The following is a 23,073-nucleotide window of genomic DNA, read 5'->3' as shown; positions in this document are numbered from 1 at the left end:
AATTCAAAGAGCTCAAACTTTAAAAAGTTATATTGGCTGTATTGTGGGAAAAAGCAGATTTCCACATTTTGAATGTACCTGTATTGTTATTTCTCATTTATGATTTATTAAAGTTGAGATTTAAGGAAAGTAGACTCAGGTTGTGTATTGAATGTGAACGGATTGTAGAAAAAAAAATAGTGCAGTCTTGGTTATTTCCATCTGTTGTTGAGTGACTGGAGGCAGATCTGAATGTGAGACTGAAGTCGATTGTCAGAAAGGGCTGAGGTTTAAGTGGACTAAATGATTGGAGAAGTCTCCAAAGACAAGTCTGTCGTTTCTCTGGACGATTAAGTTATGACATTTCTATTTTAAAAATTACAAGGTAAATAGATAAGTAAATAAACATGCATGCATGCATTTGTTCACAATAAGATCAATAACATGCATTTAGAAAATCACATTATTAATGCCCACTTAAAAGTTTGATTTTTTTAATGCATTATTATTTCTAATTTAGGATTTATTTAAAACAGAAGACCTTGAGTATGACATCACATCCTGCTTGTTGCAATGCTTAAAGTGGTGTGAACACATTTGAAATGTAATATTTTAATACTATTGCAATCTCTCTTGGCTGACCATTTTGAGATTGGATTTACCTGAGACATAAAATAGTTAAAAAATAAAATTGCATAACCATATATTTGTACGATAAGAGGCAGTATTAATGGAGACATGGACATCTGCACCTGTTCCTGCTGTGATACACTCACTATAGGGCCAGAGATTTGTCACTAGGTGGCAGCTGGACATCATGGATGTATCTGTTTTTAACCTTCCCCTCTCTCAGCAGATGTTAAAGTTTAGTGTTTTATAGGGAGATGCACTCTATGATGGCTTCTCATGCCTCTGTGATGCTGTAAAGAGCCCATGAGCATGACCCGCCCCGCTCCGCCCTGTTAACCCTTCTGATTGGCTCTAATTCTTAGTGGCACAGTACATTGGGCACATGACAGTAACGGTGTTCCAGATCGCTGGTGAGTGAGCCGCCTCAAAACACACCCCACATGTTCTCTCCCACACACACATACAGGATCGTGTTAGTGTCACTTCTGTTTCACTGGTCTCATATGAACTTAAGTGCTTAAGCAGACTGTTCAATATGCCACCAGCAATTACATTTTCAAATGGGTGGGTTTGCAAACATCATCTGTGTTAATCTGTCTGTCACTGCCCGAGTTCCTGCCGGAGGGAGGAAAGAGGATTAAGTTATTCAGTCCCTGGTAGAATATTCTCTTTGTTCACCCTGACTGAAGGGGAAGTAAATAAAGCAACAAGATTTCTTCCTGACGAGTTAAAAAAGGAAGATTCCTTCTGCCATGTCTCTTGGATTTGGCTAATGCTGTTCAGACAAGTCGTCCTCCCAGAATCCGTTTAGAAATCATCAAAACGCGAGAGGGCGGCCTGGGCTATAGATTGTGGAATTTGAGCATTTTTTTAGATATCGGTACACATTTCCTGTTCAATTATCCGATTCAGTTCTGATTCACAGACTTTCAATTTGATATTTGCTGTAATAATGCATGCTATTGATTTGGACTCATTTGTAAGGTTTGAAAGATTTCTATTTCTATATTTATGTTCCTTTGAACTTTTTTTTTATCAATAAAGAATCCTTTCTATTCATGGTTTCCACAAAAATATTAAGCAGAACAGCTGTTTTCAACATTGCTTAAATGATAAGAATTGTTTCTTGAGCACCAAATCAGCATATTAGAATAATTTCACATGTGATTGAGTAATAATACTGAAAATTCTACTTTGCCATCATATAATTCCACTTTAAAATTAAACAATGAAACCGTCTGAACACACATGCACAGCTCTGTTTGTTCTGTATAATACCGACGCCATACCCATGTCTTGATTCACAGTGCCAGGGAACAGCTGACAGCAGTGGTAAAATGATCAGATTTATTGTTTGAACTACCAAGAACGGAGTAATCGGTGTCACGCTGGGATTTTCTGATGTGAGTCTACAGCACAGTCCCTCACACAGAAACACATTCTTTAGCTTAGGTTGACAGGAACGCTTTTAAAACATCATACACCAGTGTGCCTAAATGTTATTGAGTTGTTTATTGTAGAAAGATCCCAGCTCCTGTTCTTTTCAGCTTGAAACACTCTGAGCAGGGCAAGAATGCTCCATCAGTCAGCTGGGCCAAATGAGCGTGACGCTCCCGCTGGCTGAAATTTAACGCCTCACCCGCTTATTGATCCTTCAGAGAGACAGAGAGACAGAGAGACAGAGAGACAGAGAGACAGAGAGACAGAGAGACAGAGAGAGAGGCGGGTCTAGGCCGGACACTGTCCTTGACTCCATGTCCGTTGGAGAGCCCTGGAGGACACACCACTTCCACTGCCCTCCACAACAGCAGCCTCCTCCCTGGGGCTCACTGCACTTTACAGCAGGATATTGATTTTGGAAGAAGGAATGCAAGAAGGGGGAGAGGGAAAGAGAGGAGGAGGATGAGAAAAAGAAAGTAAGAGAGACACACTGGAAGCCTGAACAGGTGAATGGAAGAAAAGTAAGGGAAGAGATGAGACTGATGTGCTTGACTGCTCCCCAGGACAAAGGACAGATTGAGATCAATCTGAAATGTCTTAATGATACTTTTTTAGTTGATACAACGAACCATACTGCAGTAGTGATGCCATAGTGCTGAATTATTTTTTTAAGCAATGTTTTGGAAAATATGAATGATAAAAAAATAGCTAAATATTAATGAGAAATAAATGGCTCAAATAGTTATTCATTAACTGATAAATATGTTTTTTATGACTTTTTATTTACTTTTTGTGTGTTTTATGACTCCTCGTCCATTCCACTCATTTCCATCCCTTTGTACTGTTGACTAAAAATAATACAAATACAATATACTCATAAATATTGTAAAATATTACAATTTAAAATAACTGTTTCCAGCGTCCTTACTCCATTCTTCAGTTTCAAATGATGCTTTAGAAATCATTCTAATATGCTGATTTGGTGTTGAACTTCAGAAATCATATGCTGATTTTGTTTTGAAGAAATATTTCTTCTTATTATTAATGTTGAAAAAAGTTGTGCTGCCTGATATTTTTGTGGAAACTGATTCTTTATTAAATAGAAAGTTCAAAAGAACAGCATTTATTTGAATCAGAAAACGTTAACATTGTAAATGTCTTTTCCCCCTTTTGTTTGATCAGTTTAATGTATACTTGATAAATAAAATACAAATATTTTTAAGAGTGATATATATGAATGTTTCATTTGGATCAGTAAAACTTAGTGAAACAGAAATAGTCTAATCTACAGGTTAATGCTTAACTGTCCTTTCCATCAAAATAATCCTAATATTGATGTTTGCTAACTAGCACAGTGACTATTGTGCCATAGTCTAACCCAGGGTCTGTGTGTTTTTCTGCTTGTGTGAGTGCAGCTCCATCAGTGTGTGTGACCTTTCACCTCTCTTCGTCCTCTTTTTCCTGTCCTGGCAGCTTGTGACGTGATCGGTCACAGAAACATCTTTTTCTGCTTTTGGATGAGGACGGGTGTGAAATAGATGTCGACACACACACACCCTGAAAAGCACTTAAGCTCAAGGGCTGTGTGTTGTGCATCAGGCAGGCAGCGGAGGAACTCTCCTGTGTGCATTTTTAAATACTTTCAAGTGATTGATTCGAGAACCTGGGCTTCAGTCGCAGGCTTACACCTGCTAAAGACCTTACCAGAGAGAGTGAATGAGAGTAACTGGAAAAGACATGCAAAGTGTCGTGTGACGTTTAAAGCTTCTGATGTGTGAGTGTGTGAGTTGCTTTGGTGTGTGTAAGCAGGTGTAATATCCTGTGTTTAAAGCTAATAGATGATCCATGTCTTAGTTGACACATTAGAAGTTTTAAACTCTGTATGTTGGTTTCTGACCTAGAAACCAATAGCAAACCAATCTTTGTGAGAGTCTGTCAATACATTTTTGTAGCCGTAGGGTGCTGACTTTTTGTCCGTTTTTAATTTTTTTATTTTAAGTTTTCTTAAGTGACATTTAGATTAAGGTCAAATTCTAACTATTTACTAATGTTTACTACAACTTTTGCCTCAAACTCCTAATTACTGCTTGAGTTGTTGTTAAAGCCCCTTTCACACTGCACGTCGGACCCGCAATATTCCCGGAACATTGCCGGGTCGCCTTCTGTGTGAAAGCAACCACGTCCCGGAATTGCTTACCGAATTGAACCTGGGTCGGGGACCTAGTAACATTGCCGGGTTCGATCCGGGACGAACGCTGTGCGAACAAAAGCCAAAACTAATGCCGCAACGTGTACGTAGTTATCGTGCGACTCCTAGAGCTTGTTTTTTCAATAATACAACCCTGCAGAGCCAGAAGAGCTCGTCTGTGTTTTAAACGCAGAGAGTGTTCGTATACAAAAGAAACTAAAATTAAACAAGCAGAAATGTGTGCAAACTGGACACAAGTCGAGACCACGGAGCTCCTTACTATCCGTGCTGAAGTTGAGATCGCTCGCCATTATACGTCACATCAGGATGTCACGTGTCAACTCGATCCGGGACCGTTACGGGTTGTGTGTGAGCGCACATATTACGGTATTTCGCTGGCAGTGTGAATGGACCAAAACTAGCGGCCTGGGAACAAATGCCGGGTCGCATTATCCGTGTATTTGCCGGAATCGCAGTGTGCAAGGGGCTTAAGTTTAAGTGTTGGGTAGGATTAAGGGGTGCAGAATAGTCATGGAGAATAAGGCATTAATATGTGCTTTCTAAGTGCTAATAAACAGCCAATATCCTAGTAATATGCATGCTAATAAGCAGCTAGTTAATTAATAGTAAGAATTTGACCCTAAACTAAAGTATTTCCATGTCTTCTATTAAAGACATTTTCAGCAACTTTGTCCCTAAAAAAGTGATTCTTATTTATGTATTATTAATTCTAAATATATAATTATACTTTTAGTTGTATATTAACCCAGAAGTTCTTAAAGTAATTTGTGGTGCTATTACTAATGGTTAGAGTTTTGGGCAAATGTCAATACAATGCAAATGTGTCTATCTGTGCGACGGTCTGCAACCTAATTTTTGTTACAAAATGTGTCAATTCACGGCAAGTACTCAGCAACTGCCGCTCTAACAGGAATTATGGTAAATGTATTTGTTTACTGTCAGTTTTCTCTTTGTGTTAAGAAAGTGGTTACCTCTCAGGTTTATTACATCCAGACCAATGGAAGAGCACATGATAAATGTTTAAACGGACTGCATGTTTGTGGTGCATTGGCAAAGCCCTTGCGCCTGTATTTCTGTTTCTGTATATATCAGAAACTGTAATGTACTGTTTATAACTAGCTTAGGTTCGCTTGATAACAACAGAAATCGAGTACTGCAGGGTGTCATTTTGTAGTCAAATTTAGAAGTCAACATTTCCCTTGACAAAAAAAAAGCTATGTTTTTTTTTTCTTTTTTTCTCCATGGCGTTTTGGATTACTGCAGAAAATAGTTTCTGTGATCAACACATTTTTTTGTGTGTGTTTGTTTGTTTGTTTCTTACAAGTTTTTGTTCATGTTAGACTTTTGAAGCCTAAATATAATCGGCAGAAGTTAAAAGCTAAACTTAGGCTATAATGAAGTACGCCATGCACGACTTTAACTTCACCACTAAGCTCCCGACAACTCTTCATTTAAAATCTACAAGTTGGAAACAGTCCGCTTTTACAGCGTACAGAGTAGTTGCTTTTTTTTTTTTTTTTTTTTTTTTTTTTTATTTAACTGTTCTATGGTTCTATGTAATGATGTTTAATGTCTCTAACAGCATCAGTAGTCCTATTTAGCCATTTGTTAGCAATTGCCTTTTTAAGACGCATAGAAGGCATTCATAATTCTTGAGTAGGCCATACTGGTGGGGCTGTATGACAGATTTATTGCTTTTATTCTAAATATTCGCAATCTTGTTAACAATATCATAAACTCTTTGTTTATGTATTTAGATTGTCATTTGTGTGAGTGAATGTGTTTTGTCATCTAAACACTTTTTATAATGATCATGTTAGCTGATCTATTAGGCAGGATGGGAACCTTATAGTTGCCTACCTTTTACGTAGGACAAGTTGATACTGAGTGGGGCACAAATCAAATCTGAGGGAGCAATGAAATAAAGTGTAAAAATATCTTGAGCTTCTGGTAACAACAGAAATTGTTTCGGGTGTTTAACCAAAAACCCATTCAAACCCATGACATAAGGACAATGGAACTGTTTCCACACTTTTCAGTCAGCCTCACTCTAGTCGGCCAAACCTTAAGGGTCAATAGTGTGGTGCCTGTTTCCATAGGACCGTCCTGTTTGAGGTGAGCTAACCGTGAGTTTGCCTCATGGATCATCTGGCTGTCAGCTAAACCTCCTCTGCGGTGTTCACATCTTTTTAACATGATGGAAACTCTTTCCTGTTACTTAGAGGTGCTGACACTCTGACTACATTTCCACTTTAGTAGGGTAGTGAGTCTGTTTGAGTCGGGTCCACGGGCGTGTGTCATGGCACCTATGTGGTGTGTTCTCGCAGGCAGGTTCGATGCAGTCACACACAAGCCTTCAGCATGAGGTAAACTGCTCTGTTTACTCAGGTGTGTCCGTTTTCTCATTCCCTTCCCTTCAAGGAGGACATCCCCTGCTTTTCCTCTTGACTCTGTCCGCCTGTACCGCCGTCACCCACAGAACACATTCCGCAACTCCCTGACAAATAGGAGACGTGGAGGAAGTGTGTTTGATGTGTGTGTCCTCCGCCATGTTTGCGTTAGATGTTGTACAGGTTAGCTGTTGGAGTGTTTGATTCATCAGGCGAAGAGGAGCTCAGTAACTGGTGACACACAAGCTCCAAACGGGTACTCGCCAAACACGGGCTCTATTATACACATGGATCGCAATACCTCCAGACACATATACACACAGTGAATCTCTTAGATGTGCTGGCAAACACTCTTATGTGGTTGAACTGAAAGGATTTTTTTTTTTTTTTTTTTGCTTGTCATTTACTCAGATTTGTATTTGCTCTATTTTCAATAGCTGCACCATAGAAGGATTTTTATAGCATATTTTCATGTTTATAAATACACTTTTTTTTTTTACAGAATATAAAAGATGTAAATTAAGATTTATTTTTTTTGTTTAATTTTCCATTAACAATTACAATCTTTTTTTTTTTTTTTTTTTTTTTATGAAAGACTCTGTTAGAATGGGTTAAAGCTTTTTTGACATCAAAAATGATCATCTTAATGTGCTGTGAAAAGTTTGTACACCCCATGAAACTGTACTGTTATTTAAATTTATTTGTATATTATTTACATATTTTTAGTAAATGCCTAATGCTGGGTGCACACCAAAAGATAATCTGGCTGATTTGGGCCGAAGTAATAAATTTCATTCCACTTCATGATTGTGTCCCACTTGTTGATTCTTCACAAAAAATTACAGTTTTATATCTTTATGTTTAAAGCCTGAAATGTGGCAAAAGGTCGCAAAGTTCAAGGGGGCCGAATACTTTCACAAGGCACTGTATATATACATACATACATACATACACTACACACATACATATAAAATACACATACATGCATACATACATACATACATACATACGTTTATATATAAATTCAGCCACAGTACGGACATTTGCAATGCCACATATTACTTCATTTTGGTTTTATTTTTATTTTATTTTACTACTAAATTAATTTAGTTTTTTTTTGTTGACTGGCTACTAGCATATGATATTATCAAAATAGCTGTTAGTTTGGTTTGAGTGATTGTTTGTGTGTAAATGCACATTTTTGCTCCTTTATTTGTTTACGTGTGTGTATGTTGTGTGTGAGACAAAAACTGCTCATTTTAGGTCCATCTGTGCAGTAGAATATGTCTGTCTTTTTTTCTTTTCTTTTTTTTTTTTTCTTTGGAATTTGTGAGCAGCTTGATGTATTTGACATCTGCATGACAGGCCACTGCTCCTCAAGACTAGCCCAGAAACTGCGCTGTCCAGACCAGCTGTGTGTGTGTGTGTGTGTGTGTGTGTGTGTGTGTGTGTGTGTGTGTGTGTGTGTGTGTATGGTACTGTGTTTGCACATCAGAGCAGCCAAGCATTGCCACTGGTGGAAAAAATACACAAAAACACATCCACTGGCCCTTTTTTTCAAATCGCTTCTGTCATGAGATAAATTTTGACACCAACAATGAATGTGTGTCAAGTTGTCAGTTTATTTCTCTCTTCCTTCTATGCATCCACTTTGTCTCATTCTTCTCATCCTTTTCCTCCGCCTCATTCTTCCCTTCTCTCCATCTCTTACCGGCCTTTAAGTCAAGACTGTCCTGAATAGTGCATGTTATTTTGTTTTGTAGATTTCTCTTTGACAGTCTGTCTGTCCTTATGTCTTTTTATTGTTTTGGTTTAGCACAAATAACCATAAGAATCAGGTCCAGACTGGGCTGCACTGAACCCTCCCAAGCGTCTTTTTTTTCCAAGTCTCCTTGTGCCGTTATTGCAAAACCTTGCAGTAACTTTAACAGTTATACAGCCCTATTTCCACTTATGAACACATCCGCACACTCTCGCACGTCCACCCATGTCCTTTCTAAAATCAGGACGCAACCTTTTTAATGCTGTTACTTTAATGTTATTAACAGGACATTTTAATTTGCTCTAAAAGTCAAGACCCATTTGAGTGAGGTCTAGCCGCTCTGCACATACACAAAAAAGCCTTCCCATGTGAAAACACTGCCATTATTAACATGGCTGAAATGTGAAACTCAGTCTCCGTAAATGTCAGGGAATATAGGGCATATATATGGCCCTCTTTCTGCGTTAATGTCTGGGCTGTGTGTCTACGTTCTTAAGGGAACAGTGTGACCATTCTGCCACGCTGCTTGACGGGGGTCTCGGGCACGAAGGGCCAGAACGGGGTCAATGATGTAACACCCCACCCCCCCACTGTCCCACCTGAATGGGGTCAGAGAAAGCCGTCTCTCTTGCACCTGCAGTGAAGAAATAGAGGACGTGTGTATGTTGGAGAAGGACGAGAGTGGGTGCACTTGTGAAATTTATTTGGGTATCAGAGTTTTACACCGGTTGCTGTTGGATTTACAGGTCGGAATGGAATGCAGCCCAATGAAACGCTCTTTGATGGGCAGAGCAGGTTGAGTTTTAACAGACGAGCAATGCATAGAAGGCCGTAATTTATGTGGCTTTGAGAAGACCCATGGGAAATGTGCTCGGACTAGGAAGAGACACTTGTTAAAATGCGTGAACCTTTCCTCTTTTGTAGCTCTTTAATTGTGTAGATGTGTGACTTAATAAATGTTTTAACTGTTCATCCAATTTTGCATTAATTAGCTGGTGATCTATTGGTTAATAAAGCCCACTATGGACTTTCCAATATGCTGCCTGATGAAAACATTAAAGAATATGTGAATAAAAGTCTTCATTTATGTGTATTTGTGGTTTTTGTCATCTCTACAGAGGCGGAGGCTTCTACAGGAACTAGGGGAGCAGAGGATTCCCTACCTTTCTCCTTCAGACCCAGGATTTCAAGAACTGGTTAAAAAATTAATTAATACCTCCACAATTCTATATATATATAACTGCCTTAATTCTATGTTCTATGTGTGCCTTAATTCTGCCTTAATTCTATATTCTATATATCAAACCAATTGATATATATCCAGTCTAGCCCTGTGTGTTGAGATATACATAATATTCTATATTCAGAACTGCCTTAGTTTTATGTGGCGTTGATTCAACAAGGTGCTGAGAGCATTCTTTATAAATGTTGGCCCATATTGATAGGATAGCATCTTGCAGTTGTTGGAGATTTGTGGGATGCACATCCAGGGCATGAAGCTCCCGTTCCACCACACCACAAAGATGCTCTATTGGGTTGAGATCTGGTGACTGTGGGGGCCATTTTAGTACAGTAAACACATTGTCATGTCCAAGAAACCAATTTGAAATGATTCGAGCTTTGTGACATGGTGCATTATCCTGCTGGAAGTAGCCATCAGAGGATGGTACAAGGTGGTCATAAAGGGATAGACATGGCCAGAAACAATGCTCAGGTAGGCCATGGCATTTAAACGACGCCCAATGGGCACTAAGGGCCTAAAGTGTGCCAAGAAAACACCCTCCACACCATTACACCACCACCATCAGCCTGCACAGTGGTAACAAGGCATGATGGATCCATGTTCTCATTCTGTTTACACTAAATTCTGACTCTACCATCTGAATGTCTCAACCGAAATCGAGACTCATCAGACCAGGTAACATTTTTCCAGTCTTCAACGGTCCAATTTTTATATTTTTTTAAGCATTTGTGAAGCCATAACACGCACAACCTTGAGGCGGATGGGCTACAACAGCAAAGTCTGAATTTGGTGTAAACGGAATGAGAACATGGATACATCGTACCATTGTGCAGGCTGGTGGTGGTGCTGTAATGGATTTTTTTTTTTGGCACACTTTAGGCCCCTTAGTGGCAATTGGTCATCGTTTAAATGCCACGGCCTACCTGAGCGTTGTTTCTGACAATGTCCATCCCTTTATGACCACCATGTACTCATCCTCTGATGGCTACTTCCAGCAGGATAATGCACCATGTCACAAAGCTCGAATCATTTCAAATTGGTTTCTTGAACATAACAATGAGTTCACTGTACTAAAATGGCCCCAACAGTCACAAGATCTTAACCCAACAGAGCATCTTTTGGATGTGGTGGAACGGGAGCTTTGTGCTGTGGATGTGCATCCCACAAATCTCCATCAACTGCTAGATGTTATCCTATCAATATGGGCCAACATTTCTAAAGAATGCTTGCAGCACATTGTTGAATCAATGCCACGTAGAATTAAGGTAGTTCTGAATGCGAAAGGTGGTCAAACACAGTATTAGTATGGCGTTCCTAATAATCCATTAGTCGTGTGTGTGTGTGTGTGTGTGTATATATATATATATATATATATATATATATATATATATATGTATATGTGTGTGTGTATATATATATATATATATATATATATATATATATATATATATATATATATATATATATATATATATATATATATATATATATATATATATATATATATATATATATATGTATATGTGTGTGTGTATATATATCTATGTTAATATAATATAATATAATATAATATAATATAATATAATATAATATAATATAATATAATTAATTAATTAATTAAAAAAAATCCTAATTGTCACAGAAAAAATGGAAATAAGTCATGGAAAAGTCTTGGTGTGTGGAGACTCCCGTAAAGATCTTGACAATGACATTAGGACAGATTGTTAATATGATGTCTTTTTTTTAAAATATTTTTGTTTTTAATAATTACGTTGTTTGCTTCTTACAGTGGGACTCCAGTTATGCAGGCCTGGCTTTACGTCAGTCCGGTACCCTGCCAGATGGTCTCCATTTGAGGGTGCAGTCTGCTCTAATAACTCTACAGCGCCGTGGATGTCTCCTCCGAGATCTTGTCCGAGTCCGAGACCGGGATGTCTTCACAGCCGTTTCACGTGCTCTCGTGGGTCAGCCAGGCTACACGTACCGTTATCTGGACACCCGTCTGTTCACCATCCCCTGGCACTGTGAGGGAGAAGAAGGTCAGATAGATGAAAAAGGGAAACAGTGCTGTGAGACTGACCTGAGGGACGCTTGCAAAGCATTGTGGGAGCTCAATCAGTTTTTTTGCTCAGACGTAAAGCAGCAGACAAATGCGAGAGGCATCAAGCGTTCCCGCAGTGAAACTGAAAACAGCGAAGACACTCCAGAGGAGGGGACATGTGAAGAGAGTGTTAAGGACAGGTTACTTGCGACGCCAGAGAAAAAGGAGGATGAGGAAGACAGTGGTCAGGGCTGCTCTCATTCCTCACCTCCTTCATCTGCACCGCCACCTGCTCTGTCTAGCCAGTTTAACGTTACCCTCATCAATTACATGGACCCCACTGCCATGACACAACTGAAGGAAGAACCGTATTACGGCATGGGCAAGATGGCAGTTGGTTGGCATCATGACGAGAACCTGGTTCCTCTGTCACCAGTTGCCGTCTACAGCTATAGCTGTCCAGCAGAGCCAAAGAATGAAGGTGAGATGTCAAAAGTCTTGGGTAGAGCATGTAAAATTATATTTTAAGATATTTAAATCATATTTAAATCATATTTCAGAGCCGTGAGACAATGAGGCTCTAACAGTGCGGTTCTCAACCTCTTTAAAGGGATCCCATGGTGTTGAGACTTGTATGGCTTAATATAACATAAACAATGTCTCTTACTGAAATATGTAGTAGAAATTAGAAAACCCATGACAGATCTACGTTATTTAAAAAATCGATTTTATATTTGGACCATGGGCGGCGCCATTTTGTTTGCGTTCTAGGTTGATGACGCTGAGTGGTTGCACTACTCAATCAGCTGGCGCTACCCGTAGCTATTTTTACCCCAACGCAACTCGACAATTGTTTCAGAGTTAAACAAAACCAATGAATTGCTTTGTAATTGTACCTAAAACACACTCAAACATACATGTGCACACAAACTCACCTACACAAGTCACAAACAGATCGGCGGGCGCGCACACACACCTGACAGACTGCTCTGTCTCAATCGAGATGTTGGGCTGCTCAGTCTCCACGACGGGCTGCATCTGAAATCGACCCCCTACACCCTGAAATAGGGCATAGGGACGGCCATTTGTAGTGTTGTCCGACACCATAGTGGACATGTTCGAGTGCAGTCATTCAGTCTCATGCGCCGCAATAACGAGTGTACAGCCGATTTACAAACAGCTGTCTGACTTCACGCACTCGTCTTCATTCACTCCTTCAAGTTGTATTAGTGAACAAAAGTAGGGAATGTTATTTGTGTCTTTAAAATGAAAGTTTAAAGATTGAGGTTAATTCATTGAGCTTGTGCTCAAACTTTAATGCACAAACCAATCCCATGCATCAATCATCATCAAACAACCTGCCTCTCTTCCTCACGTTACCCTATCCCATCGTCCTACCTAGATATTTCCCTCTGCTGGTTACATTAGGCATTACAGTTAATCTACTAATCTACTGCATATCAACCGTCTATCTATGATATCAACACAGAGAATAGTGATTGAGGGTTATGTATGTGCGCACGCAGTGTGTGTGTGTGTTCGCGCCGATCTGTTGGGGTGAGTCTGTGAGAGAGAGAGTTTGTGTGCACATGTATGTTTGAGTGTGTTTTAAGTACAATTACAAAGCAATTCATTGGTTTTGTTTAACTCTGAAACAATTTTCAAGTTGCGTTGTGGTAAAAATAGCTACGGGTAACGCCAGCTGATTGAGGAGTTCAACCTTTCTACATCATCACCCTAGAACACAAACAAAATGGCGCCGCCCATGGTCCAAATATAAAATCGATTTTTTTAAATAACGTAAATCTTTCATGGGGTTTCTACTACATAATTCAGTAAGAGACATCATTTATGTTATATTAAGCCATACAAGTCTCAACACCATGGGATCCCTTTAACTCCAAGGGCCCACTTTGTCCAATACAATATTTGGCCCATCGAAGCCGGTATGTCTAGGATATGTCTAGGATTGTACATCTTTTATACTTCTTTTTTTACATTTATGTTAATATAACTGCCTCTGGGAAGTTTACAGGGGTTCCCTACGGTGACACAGGACTCAACCTGTGTCTGAATTTGTTTTTTTTTTTTCTTTTTTTTTTCTCTATACCGTGCTAGAATGGCTTGAAAGGGCATTTTTTCCAGTGTAGAACTTCAGATGTTACCACAAAAGTAATGAAATACTTGTGGTGGGGTACCTTTTAATAAAAATACATAGATTTACGTAAAGATTCATTTTAGAATTTGGATTTTGAGTGGATAAAATTGAATCACATATTGTCTTAAAAAGATAATTAACTGAAAAGGTTATAATTAACTGAAAATTATTTTCTTACCCTAATGTTGTTCCAAAAATCTATCACTTTCCTCTGTAAAACACATAAATAGATATTTTGAAGTACAGTTTTTGTCCAAACAGTGAATGTTAGTGGGGTCCAACATTTTTTTTTTCAAAATATCTTTTATGTTCTGCAGAAGCAAAAAAAAAAAAAACCCCAAAAAACATTTGAATAATTTCCATTTTGGAGTAAACTCTCTCTTTTAACAAAACAAAGAGACAAAACAGTCCTTTTATTTTTCTAGCTTGCCACTGCTGAGAACATAAAACATTTATTATGACACCAGCCAGCTCAAAACCATCCTTCACTGATGGCTCAAATGTGCTCATGCAGTCATTGTATGAACTTGCTCCATGAAGAAGGAGCCAGATCTTCCATATTTCACACGAATCTCACTGGAGAAGTTTTTCTGGACATCAGTCTCTCTTCACGTCAGCCTAACAGCTTAGCATGCAGCTGTGTGCGTGTGTGTGTCAGTTGGACAGAACAGAGCGTGGTGTGCTAACCAGAACCACCTGCCTCGCGAGCTCTGTTTCGCCAATCTCTTACTGACCGGTTTGACCTTTGACCTCCCCAGGGCCCGCTTCAAACAGTGCATGAATGGTTTGTGTGTGTGTTTTTGTGTGTGAATGTGTCAGTTTGTGTGGAATTATTCCGCAGCTGTTCTTTTGGAGGTAAAATTGACCCCTCAGTTCCAGACTTCAGAGAGACTCCCCTGATGGAACGCTTTTGCAGCGCGTACGCACCCGTGCAGAGCATCGCACAAAATGTTGCCTTCACTTTAGAGAAATCGCTATGAAATTCTGCAGACCAGCTGAAACGGATTGTTGCTCAGAGGAATTTCACTTTGTACATCATTTATTTGTTGCTCTGTGTGTGTGTTGCCTGAATGGGTTTTATTTTTTATTGTCCCTTTGGATAACATCTGTGTGTTGTATAGATTTGTGTTTCACCTGAACACGCTTTGAAGAGAATGCTTTACTGAAGCTTTTCATGATGCCCGCATCTTTTAACACATCTGTGATGGGTTTATAGAGTATGTGGGCGTGCTGCAGGGGAGTTGCTCGGTGACAAATCTGTTCAGCTCTTCATCCAACACTGACTAGATCCAGCTCATTTCCTTTTCTAACAGGCATTGGTTTATGCCACTGTGATTTTGAAGTGTTTTTGAAGGAATCTTTTCCGTTGCTGCTGTGTTGGCTGCAGCTGGCCTTTTGAGAGCTGTGTCAGAAATCACAGACTGAAATTAAGTTACTATTTATCCCTGCTGAGCGAAGAGAAATCCTTGCTCAGGGCTCATGCTTCCAAGAGTGCTTTAGTATTGATTTCACTGATAGGTGTCAGCCTGCCCTCTCTATTTTTTTCCCTCATCAGTTACACTTATATTCTTTATTTTATTTTTGTGTTTTTCTTTTTTTTTTGCATGACGTACCTTTGGTGGAAGCTGAATGACAATGGCTACATGTCAAAAGTTTAGAATAAATACGATTTGTTTTTAATGTTGTTGAAATAAGTCTCTTATGCTAATCAAGGCTGCATTTATGGGATAAAAATACAGTAAAACTGTTATATTGTGAAATATATTATTAAAATACTGTATAATTCTATTACAGAACTTTTTTTCTATTGTAATATATTTGTGAAAATGTAATTTATCACAGCATTTATTTGAAATAATAATCTTTTGTAACATTATAAATGTCTTTACTGTCACTTTTGAATGTACTGTATGTATGAATGAAGAAAAAGTATCTTTGTTAATTTACCCCAAACTTTTGTAGTGTTTCACTGTTTCTACTTATATATTAAGGAACAAAAACTGTTTTAACATTACTAATAATAACTGTTTCTCGCACCAAATCATCGTATTAGAATGATTTCTGAAGGATCATGTGAGACCAAAGACTGGAGTAATGATGCTAAAAATTCAGCTTTGACATCACAGGAATAAATTATATTTTATACAGTTTTATATTTTTATTAATTATATATTTCAATATTCTGCATTTTCGAGCAAATAAGAGACTTATTTAAAAACAATAAAAAAATAAAATTGTGAATTTGGTCACAAATTAAACCTAAAAAAAACACTTTAAAATAGTGTTTCCATAGCCAATTACCATTACATGGTCAATATTGCTAAAACAAACAAACAAATAATTGTCAGATTATTGGTTTATAAATAATATGGGTATATCTCTACTGTAAATGTAAAACTAAATCTGTGTTTACAGGGGAAACTGAGAAAGACGGTGAGGAACAGAGTAAAGAAAAAGAAACTGAGACAGAGGGTGAGGGAACAAGTAAAGAAGAAGTGAAGAAAAAAGGAGAAGGTTTGGGGAAGGAGGAAGTGGAGAAACAGAAGGTGTGTTGGCGTGTTGGCCTGAAGGTGGCCTGGGACATTCACACACCAGGTCTCGCTTTGCCTCTACAGTCTGGAGACTGCTACTATATGACAGGTACACAATCACATTCATCTGTGTCCAAAAACGGTAGACTCAAGTACATGTGTAAAGGGGATTGTACCGTCTCGGTCATGTTGAAATGCATTAGACCAGGAATTATCTTTCCCAGAGGATGTGCACATCGACATCCTTTTATATACATGTGTGTGTCTGTTTCCCTAGGATTTTGCTTCCACATGTTCCTCCTTCATGTGTATCAGAGGTTAAGAAAACCAAATGCTATTTTATGAATCGATGTGACCCCTGTCTGAGAGCAGTACTGAGACGGAGAGAGAATCAGTAAATCAAGACTTTTATTACTGATGGCTACAACAGATGCCCCCATCTACGACCCCACATTTGCACAAACCCTCTCCTCTAAATATCCCATAAAGTGTGTTTGATGACTTTGATAAGGACACTATTTATTTCCCGATTTCTGTGTACAAGCATGACTAATGCCTCCCCTCCACTGAACACATTTTATCACTCCTGTTTGGACATTTTCATCTATTTGGAAAGTCTTTCTAGTGGCTGTGCCTCTTTGTTGCTGGCTGCTTTAAACTTAGAGTTATTTATAGTTACCTAATGGTGCTCTCAGTCCTGTGAAGTGACTTTAAGTGTAAAGCTAAAGCAATATAAACATAATGGGTCATAATGGGTTTTCTGGGTACAGGACAAGGGTGAAAGTGTGACTTGGAAACTGCCTCATGAACTGTTAATGATACTATGTCTTCTAGTTGAATTAATCCGATTTTTTGTAAGGAAGGAAGGAAGGACACGTCAGCTGCCTTTTCAAAGGAAAATAAAATAGGAAGTAAATAGAGAAGGCAAGAGTGAAGGAAAATGTAGTAAAAAAGGTGAATGAAGAGAAAAGGAGAATGGAAAAACCACCCACACGTCACATCAAGCGAGTAAAATAGCATAGAGGATAGAAGGCAAAGGAAAGTAAAAAAGGGAAAAAAGGTAAATAGAAAATAAGTAAAAAAAAAGAAGGTAAAGTACAGTAGAAAGTATAAAAGAAGCAAAATGAATTTAAGAGAAAGGAGGTAAATTAAGTATTAGGAAAGTAAACTGGAAGGAAAAGGAAGTAAAGAGAAGGAAGATGGGTAAAAAAAAGAAAGGCGAAGAAAAGAAAGAGAAAAGCAAAGAAGGAATGGAGAGTGGGAGATGAAGGAAGACACGCAGTAAATGACTTGCAGATATTTAACTCCACATTCCCATCAGTCTCTAACACTGTCACGGCTCTTCCATTCCATCCGCTGATGCCTGAGACTTCTGTGTGCAAATCTAATCAGTGGATCCTCAAAAATGGAATCTGGGGATGGGTAGCGGGAGCAATTTGTTGGACCGACACCGGCCCAGCTGCTAATAAGATTTCTTTTGCTCAATGCTCCAGGGACAGGACAGACCTAGGGAGAGGTTTTGACCCAATAGATTTAAAAGCCCGCTTTTAACTCAAGTGCAGCAGCCACCTGACGACGAGAGAATAATGATAAATATTTATTAGAGGAATTTGGTACGGTCCATGATTCATATAGGTTGAGAGATGCAGAGTGTTATTAGATCGCAAGTGCTTTAAGACAATGTAATGTGACAGGAAAGAATAATAGTATACAGAGAAAATGAAAGAAATGTCACTGTTGTGCTCATTCTAGTTTATGCTGCTGTACGTCAGAGAATGTGGGGAATCCATTGATTTCATTGGGGCATATCACTTTCAGTCCCTTTCCAACACTTATCTGGTAAATAAGGAAATAAGGATATCTCCAAAACTGCTGGCCAAATAAAACTCTGACATGAACGGTCTTCTAAATGTTGTTTCTTATGCTCAAATAGTGTTAAAAATAGCATACATTTTAGGTTGGCCAGAGTGCAGTCCTAAGTGTGAGCTGCCCTAGTATATTTGAATTCTTTGGACATGCTTAACCTCTCAATAAAGGCCCCAATATACTCACAGCAAAGATTCTGGGCTCCAGATTATCTACCTATATGTAAACCACAGACCAATGGTAGTTTGAAGATTTTTACCAGCCAGAGTGATCCTTTCCAGGAAGTTCAGTTTGGCAAGCTATTTCAAACCCTCCAAGTTTTGTTTTGGCTTCATTTGGTTGAAAAATGAATCCCACCAGTTTGTTCATTGATTTAGCTTGAATCAGGGCCTTAAGAGTTTGATCGACCATGATAAATGCTACTTCCAGAGTTTATAATAATGTTATAGTATGCAGAGCCGAATAATAACAGAGTACGTTTACTTGAATACAGTACTTTAGTACAATTTTGAGGGATCTGTACTTTACTCAAGTATTATTTTTGGGAAGTATTCATGACTTTACTCAAGTACATTTGAGAGGCAAATATTGTACTTTTTACTCCGCTACATTTCTATCCATAACCATAAGTACCCGTTACTACTACTTCTTAAAAAAAGGAAAGAAAAAAAAGTATCGGAAACCCGAAATTTGTTGTTTTCCCTCTGAAACAAGATTGTATTGTATTGTACAGGCGCTACTGATTGGGACAGCCTATCAGCAATCACCTTCAGCTTTCAACTCCATGGTCAGATTTAGATAAGAGACGAAACCTTGATGTTCTTGAGTAAGCTGTGTTTTTAACACAGTCTGGTTTAAATGTGGGTGCAAAAAATCTATTAAAACTAGCAGAGGTTTGTCAGAGCGTTGCCATTCTGCTATTGCCTTGTGGGTATGTGAGAAATGTTAAATAAAGCAGCATGGTAAAAAGATGAAAATTTCTTGATTTTACTTTCAATTCCTTTTGGATTTCCAAGGTATTAACATTAACATTTTTCATATATCCATGTAGGACGTTTCTGTACATAAATGTAAGAACTTTGGGTGGCAGTAGTAATGCAATATTTAGAAGATTTTCTCTTGTACTCTTGATACTCAAGTATTTTTTAAAAACAAGTACTTCAGTATTTTTACTTTAGTAGTCATCTGACTGTAGTACTTTTACTTGTACTTGAGTAAAATTTAGCAAGGGCTATCTGTACTTTTAATCAAGCAATGAAGCTGTGTACTCTGTCTGCCTCTGAAGGTATGTTTCTTCTGATTCTTGTCTGTGCATGTGGTTGTATAGATGATCTGAATCGGACACATCAGCACTGCGTACTGGCTGGTGACACGGCTAGATTCAGCTCCACTCACAGAATCGTACAGGTGAGCGTCATCTTGTCCTGATCGCAGCTGTAAAATCCCTAACTTTCATGTCCTCAACCAATAACTGACAACCATTTCTGGTTTATATGTAAATGCCACACTATTATCTGTCACGTTACTTCAGTGTTCTACAGGAACGCTGGAATACATACAGAAACGCTGCTCAGAGGCCTTGGAGAATTTACACACAGACACTGAGAAAAACACCAAGAGTCTGAGTTCTCTCCTCCCCTCCACCCTCCAGTGCATTGAGGACATTCACAACGAGGTGTGTATGTGAACCGTTTTTTAAGCATTGTAAAATGTGTTCTAATAACCCCAAATCCCAATCGCGTGTCTTCGGCCATAATGGATGAGGTTGCTTTGAGGTTTTTTAAAGGTTGTACTTGCCATTCATTTTTCAAACCCCAAACAATGGCTCTTTCAGAGGGCCTAACCATCAGTGTGGCCTTGTGTAGGTCTCTGTTGAACCCCAACTCCAACTGGATTATCGCTCGGCACCTTAAAAAACCCTTGAAAATATAAAGTGTTCACCGCTACCCGGGGGCGGCAGCCTCCCCTGAGGTTACCGACCTCAACACTCTGACCTGATTGAGGCTATTTTGTTGAAGCTGCCCACGAGGGCCTGTGTGCATTCTTGAATGATGTATTATTGTAATATTAATTATTGATATGTGTATTTATCCAGCAGAGCTCAGCGTCTACCTCTTGTTTAGTGTGGTGGACTGCATGGAGTTTGCAGTAAGCAGCCCCTGATGGGGATCTGTAAAGGATCTGTAGTGTGCAGGAATAATCTACTCTGTCAGTCCCATTGATGTTGATAAAGGCCAATGTATATGGAAGTTCAGGCTTTTGTTGGAGAGGTTTTTGAGAAAGAGATCCTATTCTCTCTCTTTTTTACTCTCTGTATCTCACAATATTTTGGTCCTCAAATATTTCTGAACAGATGTTGAGCTTGCATTTTTGTGAAATTAGAGGGCTATTTCACCTAACAATTCTTTCATCATTTACTCAACCTCATGTCATTCCAAACCGTAATAACTTAATTTCTTACATGGAACACAAAAGGAAATGCCCAATATATATATTTATATATTTAAACACATAAATATAAAAATATATATATTTATATGTTTGACAGGCGTTTAGTGCGCGTTCTCGGAAAAGCTCATGTTAAAAATGTGCATAAGCATGCGAATGAAATGTTTAACCGGCAAGGCTTTAAAATGCATGCAAATAATGAACTTTCGTGACTGTGAGTATCTAAAGTGTTTTGTGAGTATAACTCTACCACTAACGTGTGATGTGAATGTATGTTGGGATAAGATGGAGGTAAATAATTAAAATAATAATAAAAATAATTAAATGCAAAACCGGAAAAAAAGAAAAACAAGCGCATAAATTATACACAGTACACACTCAAATATAATGTAAGCACAAAGTTTTATTTTGGAAGCAATTAGTCGCAATTAAAGGATTAGTTCACTCAAAAATGAACTTTTTGTCATTAATTACTTACCCATATATCGTTGGACACCCGTAAGACCATCTTTGGAACACAAATGAAGATATTTTAGTTGAAATCCAATGGCTCTGACTACAGTGGTTCTGCAATAATTTTATGAAGCGATGATAATATTTTTTGTTGACAACAACTAAAACAACTACTAAAAAAACTACTAAAACAACAACTAAATAACTTGTATAGTGATGGGTTGATTTTAAAACCAAGCTTCAGAGCTTTATGAATCAGTGTATCGAATCAGCGGTTCGGATCACCAAAGTCATGTGATTTCAGCAGTTTGGCGGTTTGAAACGAGATCCGAATCATGAATTGATAACTGATTCATTAAGCTCCGAGGCTTCTGGAACAAGTGTGATAAAACCGGCCATCCCTATACAAGTCGTTATTTAGTTGCTGTTTTTTCAAACAAAAACAATTTTCGTCACTTTATAAAATTATTGTTAAACCGCTGTGATGAGACGTATGTTTTGTAACATGCTTTGTAACGACGTCTTTAGTGCCTTTTATGGGTCTTGAGAGAGGAAATGACATTGTGGCCAATGGAGGCCTTTCTGAGCCATCAAATTTCAACACAAATATCTTTGTGTTCCGAAGATGAACGGCATGAGGGTGAGTAATTAGAGAATTCGTTTTTGGGTGAACTAACCCATTCAATCAATTGCTCGGTACCTAAAAAAATATGTATAAAATACAACAGATTTATTCAAAACATTCCTAGATGTGCATCAAAATAACCTTTGCTTCATGAAGTTATATGACTAAATGGTTTAGTTATGTGTTCTTATGGTTTGCATCCCTTCAATTCTTATTGTCTGAGCTGATGTGTGTTCACAAATATGGCTCTTTATTTGTATGACCAGGTGTGCATATCTGGGTTTACTGAGCAAACAGCACAGACTGGCCTTTATCGATTGAGTCACAACAGTTCTGGACTCGAGGGTGCTCTGGTGAAATTGGTTTGTACTCCTAACAAGTGAGCTGCATAAGAGAGAAACCTTAACCTATATGATATTTAAAATGCTGCATTGCTATATCTGCAAATCACAGTGATGTATCGCCACTTTTAGCTGGATATATAGACCAAAAGACTCCACCTGTCACTCTTTTTTTTTGTCTCTCTCTCTCTCTCTCTCTCTCTCTCTCTCTCTCTCTCTCTCTCTCTCTCTCTCTCTCTCTCTCTCTCTCTCTCTCTCTCTCTCTCTCTCTCTCTCTCTCTCTCTCTCTCTTTCCTCTCTCTCTTTCCTCTCTCTTTCTCTCTTTCTCCCCTCCAGCATATGCAGGTGGCATTTAGTCTCAGTACCTCACAGCAGCAGACAGCTTGGCTCTAAATGCCAGTCGCATAGTTTCCAGCTCTGTGCCTGTTGCAGGCCTGCTCTGCGGGAAACTGGCCTCCATGTTGGCCCAAAGCTCTCTGCTCTGTGTGGGCTTTCTACACAGAAGGACAGACAGACAATCAGCACGGGGGGGAAAGACAAACACAAAAGTGGCTGCTAGCATTTGTAGCCTCCGGCGTCCGTTGAGAGGCTGTCAACGGTCGGTTTTGGTCTGAAGCAATTGTAGGTTTGAACCAACACAAAGTGTAGCATTTCTTTGAAGGTGGCCATATGTGAAAGGGAACCCTTGGTGTCTGATCTCAATCCAACTAAAGATGAACCTGTTCAAGCCAGTTTGAATGCTTAAAGACTGATAGCCAACACAGGTATTTATAAAGCAAGAAAAGAGAGTCAGCTGTGCGGTTTTACAGTCCATCAAATAAAGGATCTGTTCACATCAGTTTTTTGGTACAACAATATTTAAAAATACATGCACGTACAATGCGTGTACGATTAATACTAAACATACTACGAAGAAAAGTAGTGTTTTTACTTGCCCTGTTACTTTAGCTGAAAGAA

At 38.6% G+C, this 23,073-nt stretch overlaps 1 protein-coding gene across 1 annotated transcript in view; it reads left to right on the top strand.

Moving 5' to 3' along the window:
• Positions 1–23,073, top strand: part of fto (FTO alpha-ketoglutarate dependent dioxygenase) — a 174,996-nt gene that overhangs the window by 37,721 nt on the left and 114,202 nt on the right. Inside the window, exons 2-6 of the mRNA XM_067440215.1 lie at positions 9,529–9,606; positions 11,443–12,175; positions 16,268–16,492; positions 19,577–19,656; positions 19,781–19,924. Of these exons, the coding sequence (XP_067296316.1) occupies positions 9,529–9,606; positions 11,443–12,175; positions 16,268–16,492; positions 19,577–19,656; positions 19,781–19,924 (1,260 nt within the window). The remainder of the gene's footprint in view (positions 1–9,528; positions 9,607–11,442; positions 12,176–16,267; positions 16,493–19,576; positions 19,657–19,780; positions 19,925–23,073) is intronic.

Source organism: Pseudorasbora parva, chromosome 1 (assembly GCF_024679245.1).
Source record: "Pseudorasbora parva isolate DD20220531a chromosome 1, ASM2467924v1, whole genome shotgun sequence".
Taxonomy (NCBI): Eukaryota; Metazoa; Chordata; class Actinopteri; order Cypriniformes; family Gobionidae; genus Pseudorasbora; species Pseudorasbora parva.
The sequence above is the reverse complement of the archived record's forward strand: the minus strand, read 5'-3'. Positions and strand labels throughout refer to the sequence as shown.